Source organism: Saimiri boliviensis, chromosome 18, assembly GCF_048565385.1.
Source record: "Saimiri boliviensis isolate mSaiBol1 chromosome 18, mSaiBol1.pri, whole genome shotgun sequence".
NCBI lineage: Eukaryota > Metazoa > Chordata > Mammalia > Primates > Cebidae > Saimiri > Saimiri boliviensis.
In genome coordinates this window covers 2,829,561-2,844,480 of record NC_133466.1, presented here as the reverse complement: position 1 = coordinate 2,844,480, position 14,920 = coordinate 2,829,561, and the positions used below count along the sequence as shown (strand labels likewise).

Sequence of the window (14,920 nt, the reverse complement as noted above, 5' to 3'; positions counted from 1 at the left end):
GGGGGGTTTGCTTTGTTGTTTTATTTGACGTACGTCAGCACCTTAGCGTGGCCTCATTCCTGTGGGAGGGACGTACACTTGTTTCTGTAGCTGTTCTTTCTCACCCCACGGCTTCCTTCAGGTTCTTTTCCTTTGGATGTTTAAATGCCCACTGTGTCTTGCTGCTGTGTCTGTGGACTTCGTGTCCAAAGTGCGTTTGAAGTGGCATGCCCTTCAGCACCCTCCCCACAGTGCGCTATGGCAGCTCGTGTACACAATGAGGGAAATGCTGAGGACGCCGTTGACCCGTGCTGTTCAAGTGTCATGTAACCACTCTGAAGCAAAGTCACCAGAAACTAAGGACCAAAGGAAATGTAATATATGTGTATATATATTTTTAAGGCAGGGCACAAACTCTACATAGAAGGAGCCCGATTTGTTGTTTGGGTTTTCTTTATTATGGCTATTTGATAGTTGTGCATCTGATTTGTTTTTCAGTGTTTATTTGTGCTTTTATTATTTTTTTTCCTAAAAGGTCATTTTATTTATTTTGATAGTTTAGGAAACAGGTTTGGGTTACATGGATAAGTTCTTTAGTGGTGATTTCTGAGATTTGGGCGCACCTGTCACCTGAGCAGTGTACACTCTTCCAGATGTGTCGTCTACTATCCGTCACTGCTCCCACCCCTCCCCCTGAGTCCCCAAAGCCCATTGTACCATTCCTAAGCCTTTGCATCCTCATGGCTTAGCTCCCACTTTTAAGTGAGGACATTCAATATTTGGTTTTCCATTCCTGAGTTACTTCACTTAGAATAATGGTCTCCAACTCTGTCCAGGTTGCTGTGAATGCCATTATTTTCATTCTTTTCTATGGCTGAGTAGTATTCCGTGGTATACATACCACATTTTCGCAATATTGGTTCTACCCATCCATGAGCATGGGATGTGCTTCTGTGTTTCCATTTGTTTCTGTCATCGGGACTTCTTTCAGCAGTGGCTTGTCGTTTTCCCTGTGGACATCTTTCACATGCTCGGTTTGGTATATTCCTAAGGTTTTTGGGGTTGCTTCGTTTTGTTTTTGTTGTCATCGTTGTTTTGGTGGGTTTTTGGCAGCCACTATAGAAGGGATTGAGTTCTTGACATGATTCTCAGTTTGGTCGTTGGTCTTGGTGTTTAGCAGTGCTGCTGATTTGTGTACATTGATTTTGCATCCTGAAACTTTGCCAAATTCATATACCAGGAGCCTTTTGGATGAGTCTTTATGGTTTTCTAGGTATACGATCATATCATCAGCAAACACTGACTGTTTGACTTCCTCTTAACCAATTTGGATGCCTTTTTTTTTTTTTTTTTTTTTTTGTCTGATTGCTCTGGCTAGGACACTGTTTATGCTTTTTAAAAATCTGGAAGAATAAACCCAAATGTTTTTATTTATTTATTTATTTTTAGAGACAAGGTTTTACTCTGTCACCCAGGCTGGAGTGAACCGGATTGACATGGTTTACTGCAGCCTTAACCTCCTGGGCTCAAGTGATCCTCCCACCTCGGCCTCCCAAGTAGCTGGAACCACAAGCACACACCTCTTTTTGTAGAGACAGTGATCTCACTATATTCCCCAGGCTGGTCTTAAACTCCTAGGCGTAAGCATTCCACCCACCTTGGCCTCCCAACGTGCTGGGATTAAAGGCATAAACACTGCATCTAGCCCAAAATGTTAATAGTTAGCTGTAGGTGGCAGAATTATGGGTGGTTTCTGTTTTCTTTATACTTCTCTATTTTCTACAGTGATTATTTATTATGTTTAATCAGGAAAAAAACAAGCCGGTGCAATGGCTCATGCCTGTAATCTCAGCACTTTGGGAGACCCAGGCGGCCAGATAACTTGAGGTTAGGAGTTCAAGACCAGCCTGGCCAACATGGTAAAACCAAGTCTCTATCAAAAAATACAAAACTTAGCCAGGTATGGAGGTGCACACCTGTTGTCCCAGCTACTCGCAAGGCTGAAGTGGGAGATTCGCTTGAACCTGGGAGGCGGAGGCTGCAGTGAGCCGGGATCATACCACTGCACTCCAGCCTGGGCAACCAAGCAAAACCCTGTCTCAAAAAATAAATAAATAAATAAACAGATAGATAGATAGATAGAATCAATAATCTTTTTTTCCTTTTATTTTTCTCAGACCTGGTCAACAGGAAGTAATTTTTCTTTTTCTTTTTGAGATGGGAGTTTCATTCTTGTCACCCAGGCTGGAGTGCAATGGCACGATCTTGGCTCACCACAACCTTCACCTCCTGGGTTCAAGCAATTCTCCTGCCTCAGCCTCCCGAGTAGCTGGGATTACGGGGATGCACCACCATGCCCGGCTAATTTTGTATTTTTAATAGAGACAGGGTTTCTCCATGTTGGTCAGGCTGGTCTTAAACTCCCGACCTCAGGTGATCCACCCCCTTGACCTCTCAAAATGCTGGAATTACAGATGTGAGCCACCGCGCCCACGCTTCTTTCTTGCTAAGAGACACCTAATTAGACAGTGGCTCCTGTGAAAGTAGTCACCTCTGTGTATTTGGTATGTCAAGAATTTGGTCTTTGGGTGTATTTTGACAGCACTGGGCAAAAGTCATTCCAGAAGAGATGGACTCAGTGATGAAAGCAGAAGAGATGGACTCAGTGATGAAAGCAGAAGAGATGGACTCAGTGATGAAAGCAGAAGAGATGGACGCAGTGATGAAAGCAGAAGAGATGGCTGTGGAACCTTTGAGGACTCGGGGCTGCTTCTCCAGGTGGGTGGCCGTTGTTGCTTTTCATGGAATACAGATTTGCTGTGGAGTAGCCTGACTGAGAATTAGGGTCACAGCTAGTTAAGCTGTAAGGCCTGAAGTACAAACTCCTTTTTAATCCCTTCAGTCACTAAATGTCACCTTCCTAAGAATAAGCTTGTTGGAGGAAAGGAAATGTAAATATGATGGAGTTTAGAAAGAGATAGTAGCCCTGATTTTGAATGGTTAAGCTCTGTGCTGTTCTCTACCACAGAACCAGCTCTAGTGGCACTTTTCAAATAAAAAAAGGTTTACCAAGTACAGATTGTAAATCTAGATTAAACTTAAAAAGAAGCACACCCTGCAGCCAGGCGCAGTGGCCCACGCCTGTAATCCCAGCACTTTGGGAGGCAGAGGCCGGCGGATCACCTGAGATCAGGAGTTTGAGACCAGCCTAGCCATCATGGCGAAACCCCATCTCTCCTAAAAAATACACAAATTAGCCAGACGCAGTGGTGTGTGCCTGTAATCCCAGCTCCTCAGGAGGCTGAGGCAGGAGAATGGCTTGAACCAGGGAGCTGGAGGTTGCAGTGAGCTGAGATATGCTAGTGTACTCCAGCCTGGGCAACAGAGTGAGACTTCATCTCAAATGAAAAAATGAAGCACACCCAGGTAAATTTTGTTGTATGTACTCTATCACAATTTTTTTTTAAAGAAAGAATTGCTTACCCAGCTTCTCCCAAGAATAGACAGAACATGAGTTTGTTAAGATAGTGCTTGTGCGTCCGGGTGCCAGGCCCCAGCACGTGCCTGTTTAGCCTGTCTGTGGCCAGATGCTTCCGTAAGGGTTTTCTCTTACTACAGATGGAAGTGTCCAAGTCAGGCAGTGTTATGTGGCGCAGACTTACGCCTAGTTTCTCTTCCTGCCTAGTTTGACTATAAGGCTGTTGCTGATCGACTCCTGGAAATGACCAACAGGAAGAACACCCCGCCCTTCAACAGGAAGCGTCTCTCCAAACTCATCAAAAAGTCAGTGACTAGGGAGAGGGTCTCTCAGATCATCACTGTGGGTCAAGCCCAGCTGCTCTAGTTCCGCTCTCCTGGTGTAGGAAAGCCGTCTGCCTGCTCTTCTCTTTCTTTGTCCTTTAATGTTTTTGTTTATGGCAATGTGGTAGACACATGTAAACTGAAAAATTTAATGGAAACTGCAGTCCCACCCGTCAGGTTCTGTTCTTCCAGTGCAGCCGTACTCACCTCTGAGCAGCTTTAGAATGATGTGAGGAGACGCTTATTAATGTCTAAAATTAACCAACCAGAAACGGATGTACATCTGCTATTTCGGTGTCTTCTGCTGGTGTGCTGCTGAATAGACGGGGTTCCTTACTTAACCCCCCTCCCTCCCATGTGCTTATGCCAAAAGTGTTAGTTAATTCAGCTGTCAGTGTTGATGTCACTCTGGCTGCAATGACATGACCTGGAATTCACTGTAGGGCCTCATGTGCTGCCTGCTGTCACTGGGGACAAATAACAGCTGTGTGATCCCGCTCTGGGAGCCGGGCACTGCTCTGAGTGGTTTGCATACTTTCAAGTCTTCTGTGTTAAGCCCCTAGAAAGCAGCTCTGTAGTTTTGCCCATTTCCCAGCTGGGTTCCCAAGGCACAGGATGGTCCTAGCTTGCGCGAGGCCCCTGCCATCCAGTGTCCCCTCCCCATGCACCTCCCCACACTGTGCCTCAATGCTCCTTGTTTGTTCTAATGCACACACATTGTATAGAGCAAAACACAGCTTTGCCTTTCTCCGTTGGAGAATTGAATATAAGCAGACTTGAATTTCTTAGTTTGATTTGGGTGTGCCAAGATGCACCTTGTCTGCCGTGTCCTTGCTGGTGTGCTGGTAACTGGGGGTGGCACTGGCCTGGATCTTTTTTGCCTTTGTATTGTACCATCTTTCCTTCACAGAATTTCCTCTCTAGCCTCCCCTCCTGGAGGAGAACGTGAATTAACAAATACTTAACTATTGCTTATATTTTAAAAATTGAATATGTAAGTCTACAGAAGACAGAAAGAAGGGATTTCTTTATGAACATTTGTGACTTTTTTTTTTCATTATTATTTTATTTTTTAGATTCCAAGACCTCTCTGAAGGTGAGGCATGCCAAGATCATCATTCATGGTGTTTTTCATGAACTGGGGGTATAGATGCCCAACGCTGAGAAACAGGATTGAAAGAACTGTACTGAAAACCTCTAATAAGAAATAATAGTCCTCAGCCCAGGCAAAATAGCGAGGCCTCATCTCTACTAAAAATGAAAAAAGTAGCCAGGCACGGTGGAGTGAACCTGTAGTCGCGGTCACTCGGGAGGCTAAGAGGAGAGGATCGCTTGAGCACAGGAGGTCCGGGATGCACTAAATTGTGATCACGCCACTGCTCTCCAGCCTGGGTGACAGAGCAAGGCCCCAACTCTTAAGAAAGAAAGAATCACACCACAGTACACCTGTGAGGAGTGACACAGGCCTACGGCCCTCTGCAGCCTGCCCACTTTCCTCTCCCAGGCTCTCCCCTAACGCCAGAGCCGGAGGGCAGACTCCTCTCAGGTGTGAGTGGTGTGAAGTTTTGGTTTGGTTTTTGTTTAACTAGATGGATTTTCATTGGCCTAGCAAGGTTTTAAATGGATGCTCTATGAAGGTGAAAAATGTAATTTCTCAGAATCCCTTTCATTTGCTGTTAGGATCAGCATTGCTCCGGGAAGGGCTGCTGTAAGCTTGTTATGTTCAGACAAGTCAGCGAGGTCACCGCATACTCCTCATGCACTAGGGACACTTGAAATTGGGAAAAGCCAGCCGGGCGCGGTGGCTCACGCCTGTAATCCCAGCATTTTGGGAGGCTGAGGCAGGCGAATCATGAGGTCAGGAGTTCAAGACCAGCCTGACCAATATAGTGAAACTCTGTCTCTACTAAAAATATAAATTAGTTGGGCGTGGTGGTGCACGCCTGTAGTCCCAGCTACTCGGGAGGCTAAAGCAGCAGAATTGCTTGAACCCAGGAGACGGAGGTTGCAGTGAGCCAAAATCTCGCCACTGCACTCCAGCCTGGGTGACAGAGCAAGACTTCGTCTTTAAAAAAAAAAAAGAAAGAAAGAAAAAGAAATTGGGAAGAGCACCAGCAAGTTTGTTGGAATTTGAAGACTGCATTAGCCAAGCCCCGGGGTCCAGCCATGGAGGGTGTCACCTGGGACTTGTGATCCCTTGCTTTCCTTGGCTGAGAAATCCACAAAGCTTTTTTAAGTCTTAATTCCTGTGTCAGCTGCGTTCAGGTTTGGGTGGGAGAAACAGGAACAACGATGAGGCAGGAATCGGGAGGGGTGCCGCTGTTGGGCCGCTGGGGCAGAGTCTCAAGCATCTGGAGAAGCTGACAGTGTGTCACTCTGGCATCTAGGAGGCAGTATATCTCAACTCAGTTTCTCTGAGGACATTTCTGCTGATGAAGATGACCCAATCCTCAGTCAAGGAAAGCATAAGAAGAAAGGAAATAAACTTTTAGAGAAAACTAACTTGGAAAAGGAGAAAGGTAAGCTGTAAAGCTGAAAAGAGGGCGTGACTCAGCCCCTGGGGAGTGGTGTGCATTATGGAGACCTCGAGACTTGAGCGCATGCCTTCATGAAGCATTAGCAGAGCCCAAAGCTTCAGTTTTTAATGGCTGAGAGGTAAAGGGGGTTTTCTGAGCGTTCTGCTGTTTCCAGCAGAGCCACCATCCCCGCCTTTCCCCCACCTCACCCTACTCATATCCGCCAGCTCCCCGGGGCACCTCTGCAGGGAGCGCTGGCTGGGGGGCGGCTGTTTGACAATCACTCTAAATCGATGGTTTTAACTTTGGGACCTAAGATTAATAGAAATCAGATCATGTGTGTTTAAATGGACAGAAGGAAAGCTTCCAGTCACCGCTGGGGATGGAGGAAGTGGGGCCGACAGCAAAGGTAGTGGGGCCCACTGGGTACCTCAAGGGAGACAGAATCTTTCCTGGTGGTAGAATATCAGAAAATTCTGTCCGCCAATCATACCATCTCAGCCAGCATTAGGGTGCTTGTTGATGGGCTTGTGTCTTTTTAGGAAGCAGAGTCTTCTGTGCAGAGGAAGAGGACAGCGAAAGCAGTCTTCAAAAGAGAAGAAGGAAGAAGAAGAAAAAGCACCACCTCCAGCGTGAAAATCCAGGCCCAGGGGATGCAGCCCTGTCCCTAGAAGAGAACAGGGGCAGGGAGCCCGAGGCCACTGGGCAAGGAGCCCCGAATCCACATGTGGCCGAGCCGGCGGCAGAGGCCGCATCCAGCACCGGGGAGGAGAGTGGCTCCGAGCGTCCTCCCGCTGTCCCCATGCACAATAAAAGGAAACGGCCACGGAAGAAGAGCCCGAGGGCCCACAGGGAAATGTCAGAATCAGCAGTGTTGCCACCAGAGGATGTGTCTCAGGGTGGCCTGAGTGGCGGCCATCCTCAGGGACCTAGAGTGTCCCCGACAGGTGGAGCCCAACTCCTAAAAAGGAAGCGGAAGCTTGGAGTTGTCCCCATCAATGGCAATGGCCTGTCTGTGCTGGCCTGGCCTCCGCTGCAGCAGGAAGGCGCTCCCACCAGCCCAGCAGAGGGGGCGAACGGCCACACTGTCCCGCCCCTGTGCAGGAGGCTGCAGAAGAAGAAGGCGGAGCCCGGCAGCCTGGAGCTCTGTGGCCTGTCCAGCCAGAAAACCGCAAGCCTGAAAAAGAGGAAGAAAATGAGAGAGATGTCAAACTTGGTAGAGCACAACGGGGTGTCGGAGTCCGAGGCCGGGCAACCCCAGGCTCTGGTAAGGTGGGAGGCCCACAGGCCAGCTCACCGCAGAGGCGCTCAAACGCGTCCGGGGTCCTCCCTGTCTCCTGAGGGAAAGAGTGGGGGCCGGCAGCCAGGCCTCTGGACCCAGCAGCAGGTAGAATAGGGCTTGTTCATAACCCCCCTCACCAGGAGGAAGTCACAGGTGACCAGTTACTCAGGTCCTCATCGGCCACCTTCACTCCCCCAGGCCATATGCTTGGGTTTGGAAGGGCCCGCCCCAAGCTGGGCAGGTTATCTCGTGGGCCAGGTACTGCTGCCCCAGGCGTGTTCAGTCTGGTCTGGGCCTCCATCAGATGCAGGTCTGGTTTTCTTCAGCAGCACATGGCCAGTCCCGGCCCCTTTGGCCGAAGAGGAAGGCCAAAATTGTCTGGCCTCACTTAACCACCTTTTCTATATTCTTTTCTTTTGTTAGCTCCCCCCGCTTCCGAGAAACTTCACTAGCAGGACCACTTATCTTCTTAATGGGAAGACTTTCCTTCTACTGGGATCTTTTGAGCCAGATTTAAATGAGGAACCAGGCTGTTGATCAGGTTTTGGGTCTTGCTCTGTCACCCAGGCTGGAGTGCAGTGGCACAGTCTTGGCTCACTGCAACCTCCAACTCCCAGGTTCAAGCAATTCTTCTGCCTAAGCCTCCCAGGTAGCTGGAATTACAGACATGGGTCACCGTGCCCAGCCAGTTTTTTTGGAATTTTTGTAGAGATACCATTTTGCCTTGTTTCCCAGGCTGGGCTCAAGCACTCTGCCTGCCTCAGCCTCCCAAAGTACTGGGATTACAGGCGTGAGCCCCTGTGCCTGGCCCTGATCTGCTTTTCACATCACCTCTGTGTGTGCTGGGCTTCCAGGCTGGGGCCAGCAAACGTTTCACTGGAACAGAGCCATGCCCACTCGTGTGTGCAGGTCCATGGCCACCTTCACTCTGCAGTGGCAGAGTCAAGTAGTAGAGATAGAGACCTGTGGTCTGCAGAGAGGAAAATAATCTGCCCATCACAGAGGTGGCGCACCCTTGATCAGCTCTTGCTTTGCACACACCGCTTTGCAGAGGTTATGACATCTTTGTTGAAGCGGACATGTGGACCTGGCAAGTGCTGGCTTGGGGCTAAGAGTGTCTGCAAGTGGCTAGCGAGTGAGTTTGGTCAGGGAAGCAGGGCACTGAGCTGGACGGCAGAAGGCTGCCCTCTCAGCGCTGCCATCACCGCCCTGACTGCAGCCTGCCCCTCACTGTACCTACAGTGCTGCTTCCTCAACGAGAGGGCCGGAGACATTGCCCTGGGTGGTGCTAGAGAGGATGGGGTGTTGCCGAGTGAGTCTCAGGGTGGAGGGAAGCTCCCCAGCAGAGGGAAGGCGCACAGGAGGCACTCCTCAGGCCGCCTGCTCTCGAGGCAGCACCCTTGAACCTGCCGGAGCCGCCCGTGTGTCTTCAGCTGCACTGGGCTTCCCAGACCTCTGAGAGCCCAGGACGAGAGCCGACCTCTGGGTGGCCGTCAGTCGCTGCACACCCAGTGAGCTTCCTGAGCTCGCCTGTGAGCAGAGCCACCATGTGGGTATCACTGCCCTCCACACCAGGCTGCCAGTGCAGTGATGCTTCAGCTACAAATGGAGAGGGAATTATTCTTTAACAGATGGGCTTGAAAGGCCAAAACCCTCCACTTGAGAATGAAGATAAAGTGGGTCCTTACCCAGAGAGGGCGTTTTCATCGCTCCTCTTGGCATGGTGCTGGCCCAGAGGTGGCCGTGCTGTGTGCAGTCTGGGCTCTGGAATCGAAGGGCTGTCTGCAAATGCAGTGCAGGAAACTGCAGGCTGCGGGGTAGGCTGGGTCCCCTCGGGCTCTGCCACCTCCTGTGTGCATGGGCGGAACCAGAGGCTCTCGTCTGACCCCTCCTTCCCACTTCTTGCCCCCAACTCACATAGGGAAGCAGTGGGGCTTTCAGTTCCCTGAAGCAGCAGCAGCCGAGGGCAGAGAATGACTTTGTGACGTTTGACACCCCCTTTTTGCCAAAGCCGCTATTCTTCAGAAGAGCGAAGAGCAGCACTGCCACCCACTCCCCAGGCCCTGCCGTCCAGGTACGCATCCTCCCGGGGGCAGCACAGCCCGTTTCTGCACACGGGCACAGATGGGCTTGAGCTGACGGTGTTTCCCATGCCAGGCAGGAGCCCCACTCTGGCCTCTCAGCCTGGCCACAGTGGGCAGGTTTCCGGCCTGGGTGGTCTGGGACCCACCCTGAGGGATCGCAGTTGCGAAGGGGACTTAGAGGGGCGGTTGATCCACACATCTGCCTCCTGGGGCTTCCAGCTCTGGGTTTGCAGAAACCCGTTTTCTCATGAAACGTCGCGCTGTGAGAACACAGGTAGCACGAGTCAGCAGTAGCAGGTCCGCTCAGAAATGGGGGTCAGCAGGAACCTGAGGAAGTGCTTCCTGATGCAGGCTGGACCCGCTTGCCAGAATTTAAGTAGGAAAGAGCACGTTTGGTTTTGGTGAACCGCCGGAAATAGCTTGGAGATAGATAGCTTGGAGTCCAAGTCCTTGGCAGTGTCCATGAGGTGAGACCCCGTCGGAGGCAGCGCCTCATCCATGTCAGTCTTCAGGTTACAACTTCAGGACTCTCCAGCAAAAGGCAGGCGAGTCGTTGGCATTTGTCCTCACAGGTTCTCAGTGGCAAACTGCTTTTAGGACGGTTCAGGTGCCTTCACTGTTTGCCTTTCTTCCCCAGATGGTAGGACCTGTGGTGTGGGAATGAGGTGCTGGCCGCAATTGCCGAGGGTGCGAGCACCAGTGCCCCGGGCTGGGGGAGGCGTGCGTGGGACACGGGAGGGCGGAGGGCATTCCTGGTGAAGCCCCGGCAGGACAGTTGGTTTCGGTCTCCGCCGCAGTCCCTTTGGCCTCTTAGCATGCGCCACTCAGTAAGCGGCAGTGTGGGCGACGGCCCCTCCAGGACAGGTTCTCCAGAATAATCTGACGGGGAGACCACGCGGCCGCCGCACGCTGTGTTACTCCTGTTGTTTCTCTCCTGCAGCTAAACAAGACGCCGTCCAGCTCCAAGAAGGTCACCTTTGGGCTGAACAGAAACATGACTGCAGGTAAGTGGGGTGTGCCGGCGCCTGGCTTCTCGAGCACAGCTGCAACTCCTGGCGTGGCTCCTAGCCAGGTTGGCACAATCTTGGCTCACTGCAACCTCCGCCTCCTGGGTTCAAGCGATTCTCCTGCCTCAGCCTCCCAAGTAGCTGGGATAATTTGTCTTTGTAGTAGAGAAGGGAGTTCACCATGTCGGCCTGATTTCAGGTGATCCACCTGCCTCAGCCTCCAAAAGAGCAGGGATTATAGGCATGAGCCACCGTGCCCAGCCCCTCAGTGCCCATTCCAGAGTCAGAAGGAAGCACCTATGTGTCCCTCGTCCTCAAAGGGCTGTGAGTGGGGTGCCAGCGGTGAGTGGGCAGCCAATTGCTTGGGACCTCTTAGGAGAGGCTACCCGGTGAGACGTGATCCAAAAGCCGTTTTCCCAAGTGTCTCTAAGTACTGCAAGCCAACCCACAGAAAGGCCATTTGAGATCGCAGCGGTCCATCAGCTGTAGCTGCCTCTCTGCGAAACTTCATAACCACTTGTTTCCTGGGGGGTGGAGAAGGGAAATCCCTGTCTTCCTAGTTCTGGTATTGCTGCCATCCATTCGAGTTGCTTTCACAAAAGAAACCAAAGGTTTAAAAAGTATGAGTTTAGGACCCAACTCTCACTGGGAACCACAAGTAATTGAGTGTGTGTGTGTATGTGAGAGTGCATGTATGAGTGTATGTGTGTGTGTAAATGTGTGTGAGTGTAGGAGTAAGTGTATTTGTATGAGTGTATGAGAGTGAGTTTATGTGTATGAATGTGAGTGTATGGGGGTGTGTGCATGAGTACATGTGTGTGTACATGCGTCAGTGTGTGTACATGCGTCAGTATCTGTGTGTGTACATGCACCAGTATGTGTTTGCACATGCACCTGTGTGTGTGTGTGTGTGTGTGTGTGTGTGTGTGTGTGTGTGAGGGTATGTGTGTTTAGGGAGAAGAGGAGGAGTTCACCCAGCCTTTACAACTGGAGAGAATGAACAGGACAAATCCTGCAGCTCCACATAGCACAGATTTGTCCCAGACACAAATGCCTGGTCCACTCATTGTCCAAAACACCCCCAAAGTTCACAGTTCCAGGAGCCACCCTACCAGCAGCTCCCCTTGGTCTGGGCAGGCGGCCCTGGGCCTCCCTTGGGAGGGTGAGTTGAGGCGTGGGGCCGTGGCCTCACTGCCCTCCTTGCCTCAGGAGGCTCTCAGGCCTGCTCTCTGCAGAGCCTTGAGATGGCCCCGCTTCATCCTAGCAAATGGGCAGGGTTGGCACCCAGGCAGGACGCTGTCTAGCCTGTTGAAGGGACAGCTGTTTGACCTGCTTAACATGGGGCCTTGCTCTCACTTGGGACAGAATTCAAGAAGACAGACAAGAGTATCTTGGTCAGTCCCACGGGTGCTTCCCGGGTGGCCTTCGACCCTGAACAGAGGCCCCTCCACGGGGTACTGAAGACCCCCACCAGCTCGCCTGCCAGCTCACCCCTGGTGGCCAAGAAGCCCCTGACCACCACGCCAAGGAGAAGGCCCAGGGCCGTGGATTTCTTCTGAGGAGCAGCAGAGTCCCTTGAAAAAGACTGCTTTTGTACAGACTACTCTATAAATTATACCTTTAAGAATGTGGGGCCTTTTATCATTTCCTGAGCTCCTGTAAGTTGTGTGCAAGGTTCTGAATGTGCGGGCTGCTGCATCCTGGCCCTCAGAGCAGCTGCGGGCGTCTTGGTTGAATCTTGCTGCAAACCATGTTTGTTTTTGAGCTCTCCAGGATTTTACATTTTTGGGTACCCTCGGTGATTCCCACTGGCGTAGGAAATGAGACCCTCTGTGAAGCTGAGGAGAGCACATGGATCTGAAGTTTAAATAATCAATGCTGTTGGCACAATGACAGGTGGAACCGCACTTCCTGGGGAACTCAAGATAGGTGGGATTCAGTACTCATTACCGTACTGGCCATGCTAAGCTGGTTTTCTGGTTTGTCTAGTCTGAACAGTCTGTTTTTTTTTAAAAGCATGTAGGGCTTCATTGCCATGTTCTGTGGGTGTTGGGCAGGTTACCGATCAGGAAGATTCTTGTCACAGAATCAGCAATACCATAGTTTTTCTACATGTGTTCAGCTGGGGGCGTGGACAGGTAGGGGTGGGGGAAGAAGAGGCTCTGTGTTCTGGAGGCTTTTTCTTCTCTCCCTACCTGGTTTCTCTCCCTGTTTTCCTACCTCTACGGCAAGCCCAAAGTGTCTTCTCGGGAGGCCAGCACAGCCCCCCGCTCTTACCCAGGACCCCGACCCAGGCTGAGCCCTCTGCTGAGGTCTTTGCATGGAGGACACTCATTCCGCCAAGCCCTTGCGCTCCCGTCTCCCTACGTCCACGTTCCAGCCGAGTCACTGCCTGACCGTCAGAGGTTGCGGTGGACATCTGGAGCCTGAGCTCCCGCTCAGCTCCCTTTGCTCTGAGATGCGGAAGCGTGCACTTCCAGAGCTTTCGACAGTCCTCGCGGAATCTCGTTAAAAACACAGGGGAGCGGAAGGCACTCCCCTGTGGCTGGAGAAACAGACTGGAGGCCTTGTTTTGAGCAGTGATCGCTCGATGATGGATCTGATTGAGGAAATGTCTGGGCCTGGGCCTGAGAGCTGGAGAAGGGGCAGATTCAGAGTGAATGGTTCCTGGGGAGAGCCTCTGAGGCCACGCCTTTCCCAGCAGCTAGGGCAGCTACAAGCCAGATGGGAAGCGGGCACGGGTGGGTGTATGGTTTGGGCTGGCATACAGCACTCCCAGCCAGCACGCTCTGCTCAGGCCTAGAAGTGAAAGCCGCCTCCCTCCCTTTATGCCCCCCACCCCCATAGGAGCCCTGGGTTTTGGTGAAAAACCTGGCCAGTCCCTTTCTCCACTGCTTCCTCCCAGCAGAGGGGCCCCGGGTTGCTCCAAGGTCCTGGCTGTGGCTTAGGACAACATGGCTTCAGCCCCTGGGTCTGCACAGCTGCACTGAGTTTCCCTCTGTCTCTGATTCTCGGAGCCGAGGGTGGGGTTTCGCCCGTGAGTGTCAGCTGACTTGCTGGTGTCGAGAGCTGTTGGCTGGCTGGTGAAGGCCTAGGTGAAAAGGAAGCATTCAGTCTGTTCTTCGCCTACTCCGTTACAGTTTTGTCACAATGCGCCATGAAAAAAAATGAGTGAGCTTTGTGCTGTTAAATAGTCACTCTAAAGAGAAGTCTTATGTGCAACACACCTGTCGTGGCGGCTGCATGGTTCTCATGTGCTGCAATGGATAGATACTTACAATCACATTCGGAACCAAAACTGATACAGTGAAATGATTATGGTGAGCAAATATTTTTAACTTTTCTTTTTTTTTTTAAGTTTCATTCTTCTTAGAATATTTTTCTAACAATTTTTGTTTCAGCTTTAAAGATGGGTCGTATAGCCAAACAGGCCAAATAATCCAACATTATTGGGATGTCTTAAGACATTCTAAGGCAAAACTGGCACATTTGTTCTGCAGACCATTGCAGGAATGTTTCTTCCTAGCATTTTTATACTATCTGTCTACTCTGAGGAAGCAGTGAACATCCTAGAGACGCACTTCCTGTCCAAACCACGCCTGTGAGTGACAGGACGCTCGGGTTCTCTTGCTCCTTCTCTCTCTCCTCACTTACTCCTTTTTATGAGTAAGTCACCTAGGTTTACAGTCACTTATTTTTAATGCCTACGTTTTGGCAGCAGGAAGAAAACAATTTTTTAAAAATTCTCATTACATATGCACACAAGAATATGTCACACAAAGAAGATGTGTTTAGACTACCAGTTTTCTATTTAAGCATGATATTTTCCTAAGTAAAATTGCCAAGTGGACTTGGAAGTCCAGAAAAGGAAATAATTTAAATTAATGCTGGTGATCTTAATAATATTTTGTAAAATGACGGTTCCCCTTCTCCATAGTCCGGTCAGTTTTGTACAGTTACGGATCTGACTTTAAAGGTTTGTTATCCTCTCTGACTTTTACTCAACTGAAAGCACAAAGAAGACTACACAGAAAGTCTGGAAACAGTTGCAGGTGCTGGAAGATGAATTGAGCTGTCTTTTAACTTCTGTGTGTGTTTTCTCTGAATTTGCTGGGCGATGCTGGCAAGGACTTTGCACTCAAATTATACTCATGTCTGCGGGGCTTGTCCGTACTCGTCAAAACCAAGTCCAATTAAAAAAAAGTCTTTGCCCTCTGATTTGTGTTTGATGCTGACTTTCAGTGTGTGTAA

At 50.4% G+C, this 14,920-nt stretch overlaps 1 protein-coding gene across 1 annotated transcript in view; it reads left to right on the top strand.

The window, feature by feature from the left end:
* The window catches only part of RRP1B (ribosomal RNA processing 1B), a 31,918-nt gene extending 17,031 nt beyond the window's left edge, over positions 1 to 14,887 (top strand). The window contains exons 9-16 of the mRNA XM_039480536.2: positions 2,582 to 2,757; positions 3,665 to 3,762; positions 4,857 to 4,876; positions 6,168 to 6,299; positions 6,839 to 7,563; positions 9,500 to 9,652; positions 10,603 to 10,666; positions 12,035 to 14,887. Of these exons, the coding sequence (XP_039336470.2) occupies positions 2,582 to 2,757; positions 3,665 to 3,762; positions 4,857 to 4,876; positions 6,168 to 6,299; positions 6,839 to 7,563; positions 9,500 to 9,652; positions 10,603 to 10,666; positions 12,035 to 12,228 (1,562 nt within the window). The 3' untranslated portion in view covers positions 12,229 to 14,887. The remainder of the gene's footprint in view (positions 1 to 2,581; positions 2,758 to 3,664; positions 3,763 to 4,856; positions 4,877 to 6,167; positions 6,300 to 6,838; positions 7,564 to 9,499; positions 9,653 to 10,602; positions 10,667 to 12,034) is intronic.
* Positions 14,888 to 14,920: the final 33 nt, after the last annotated feature.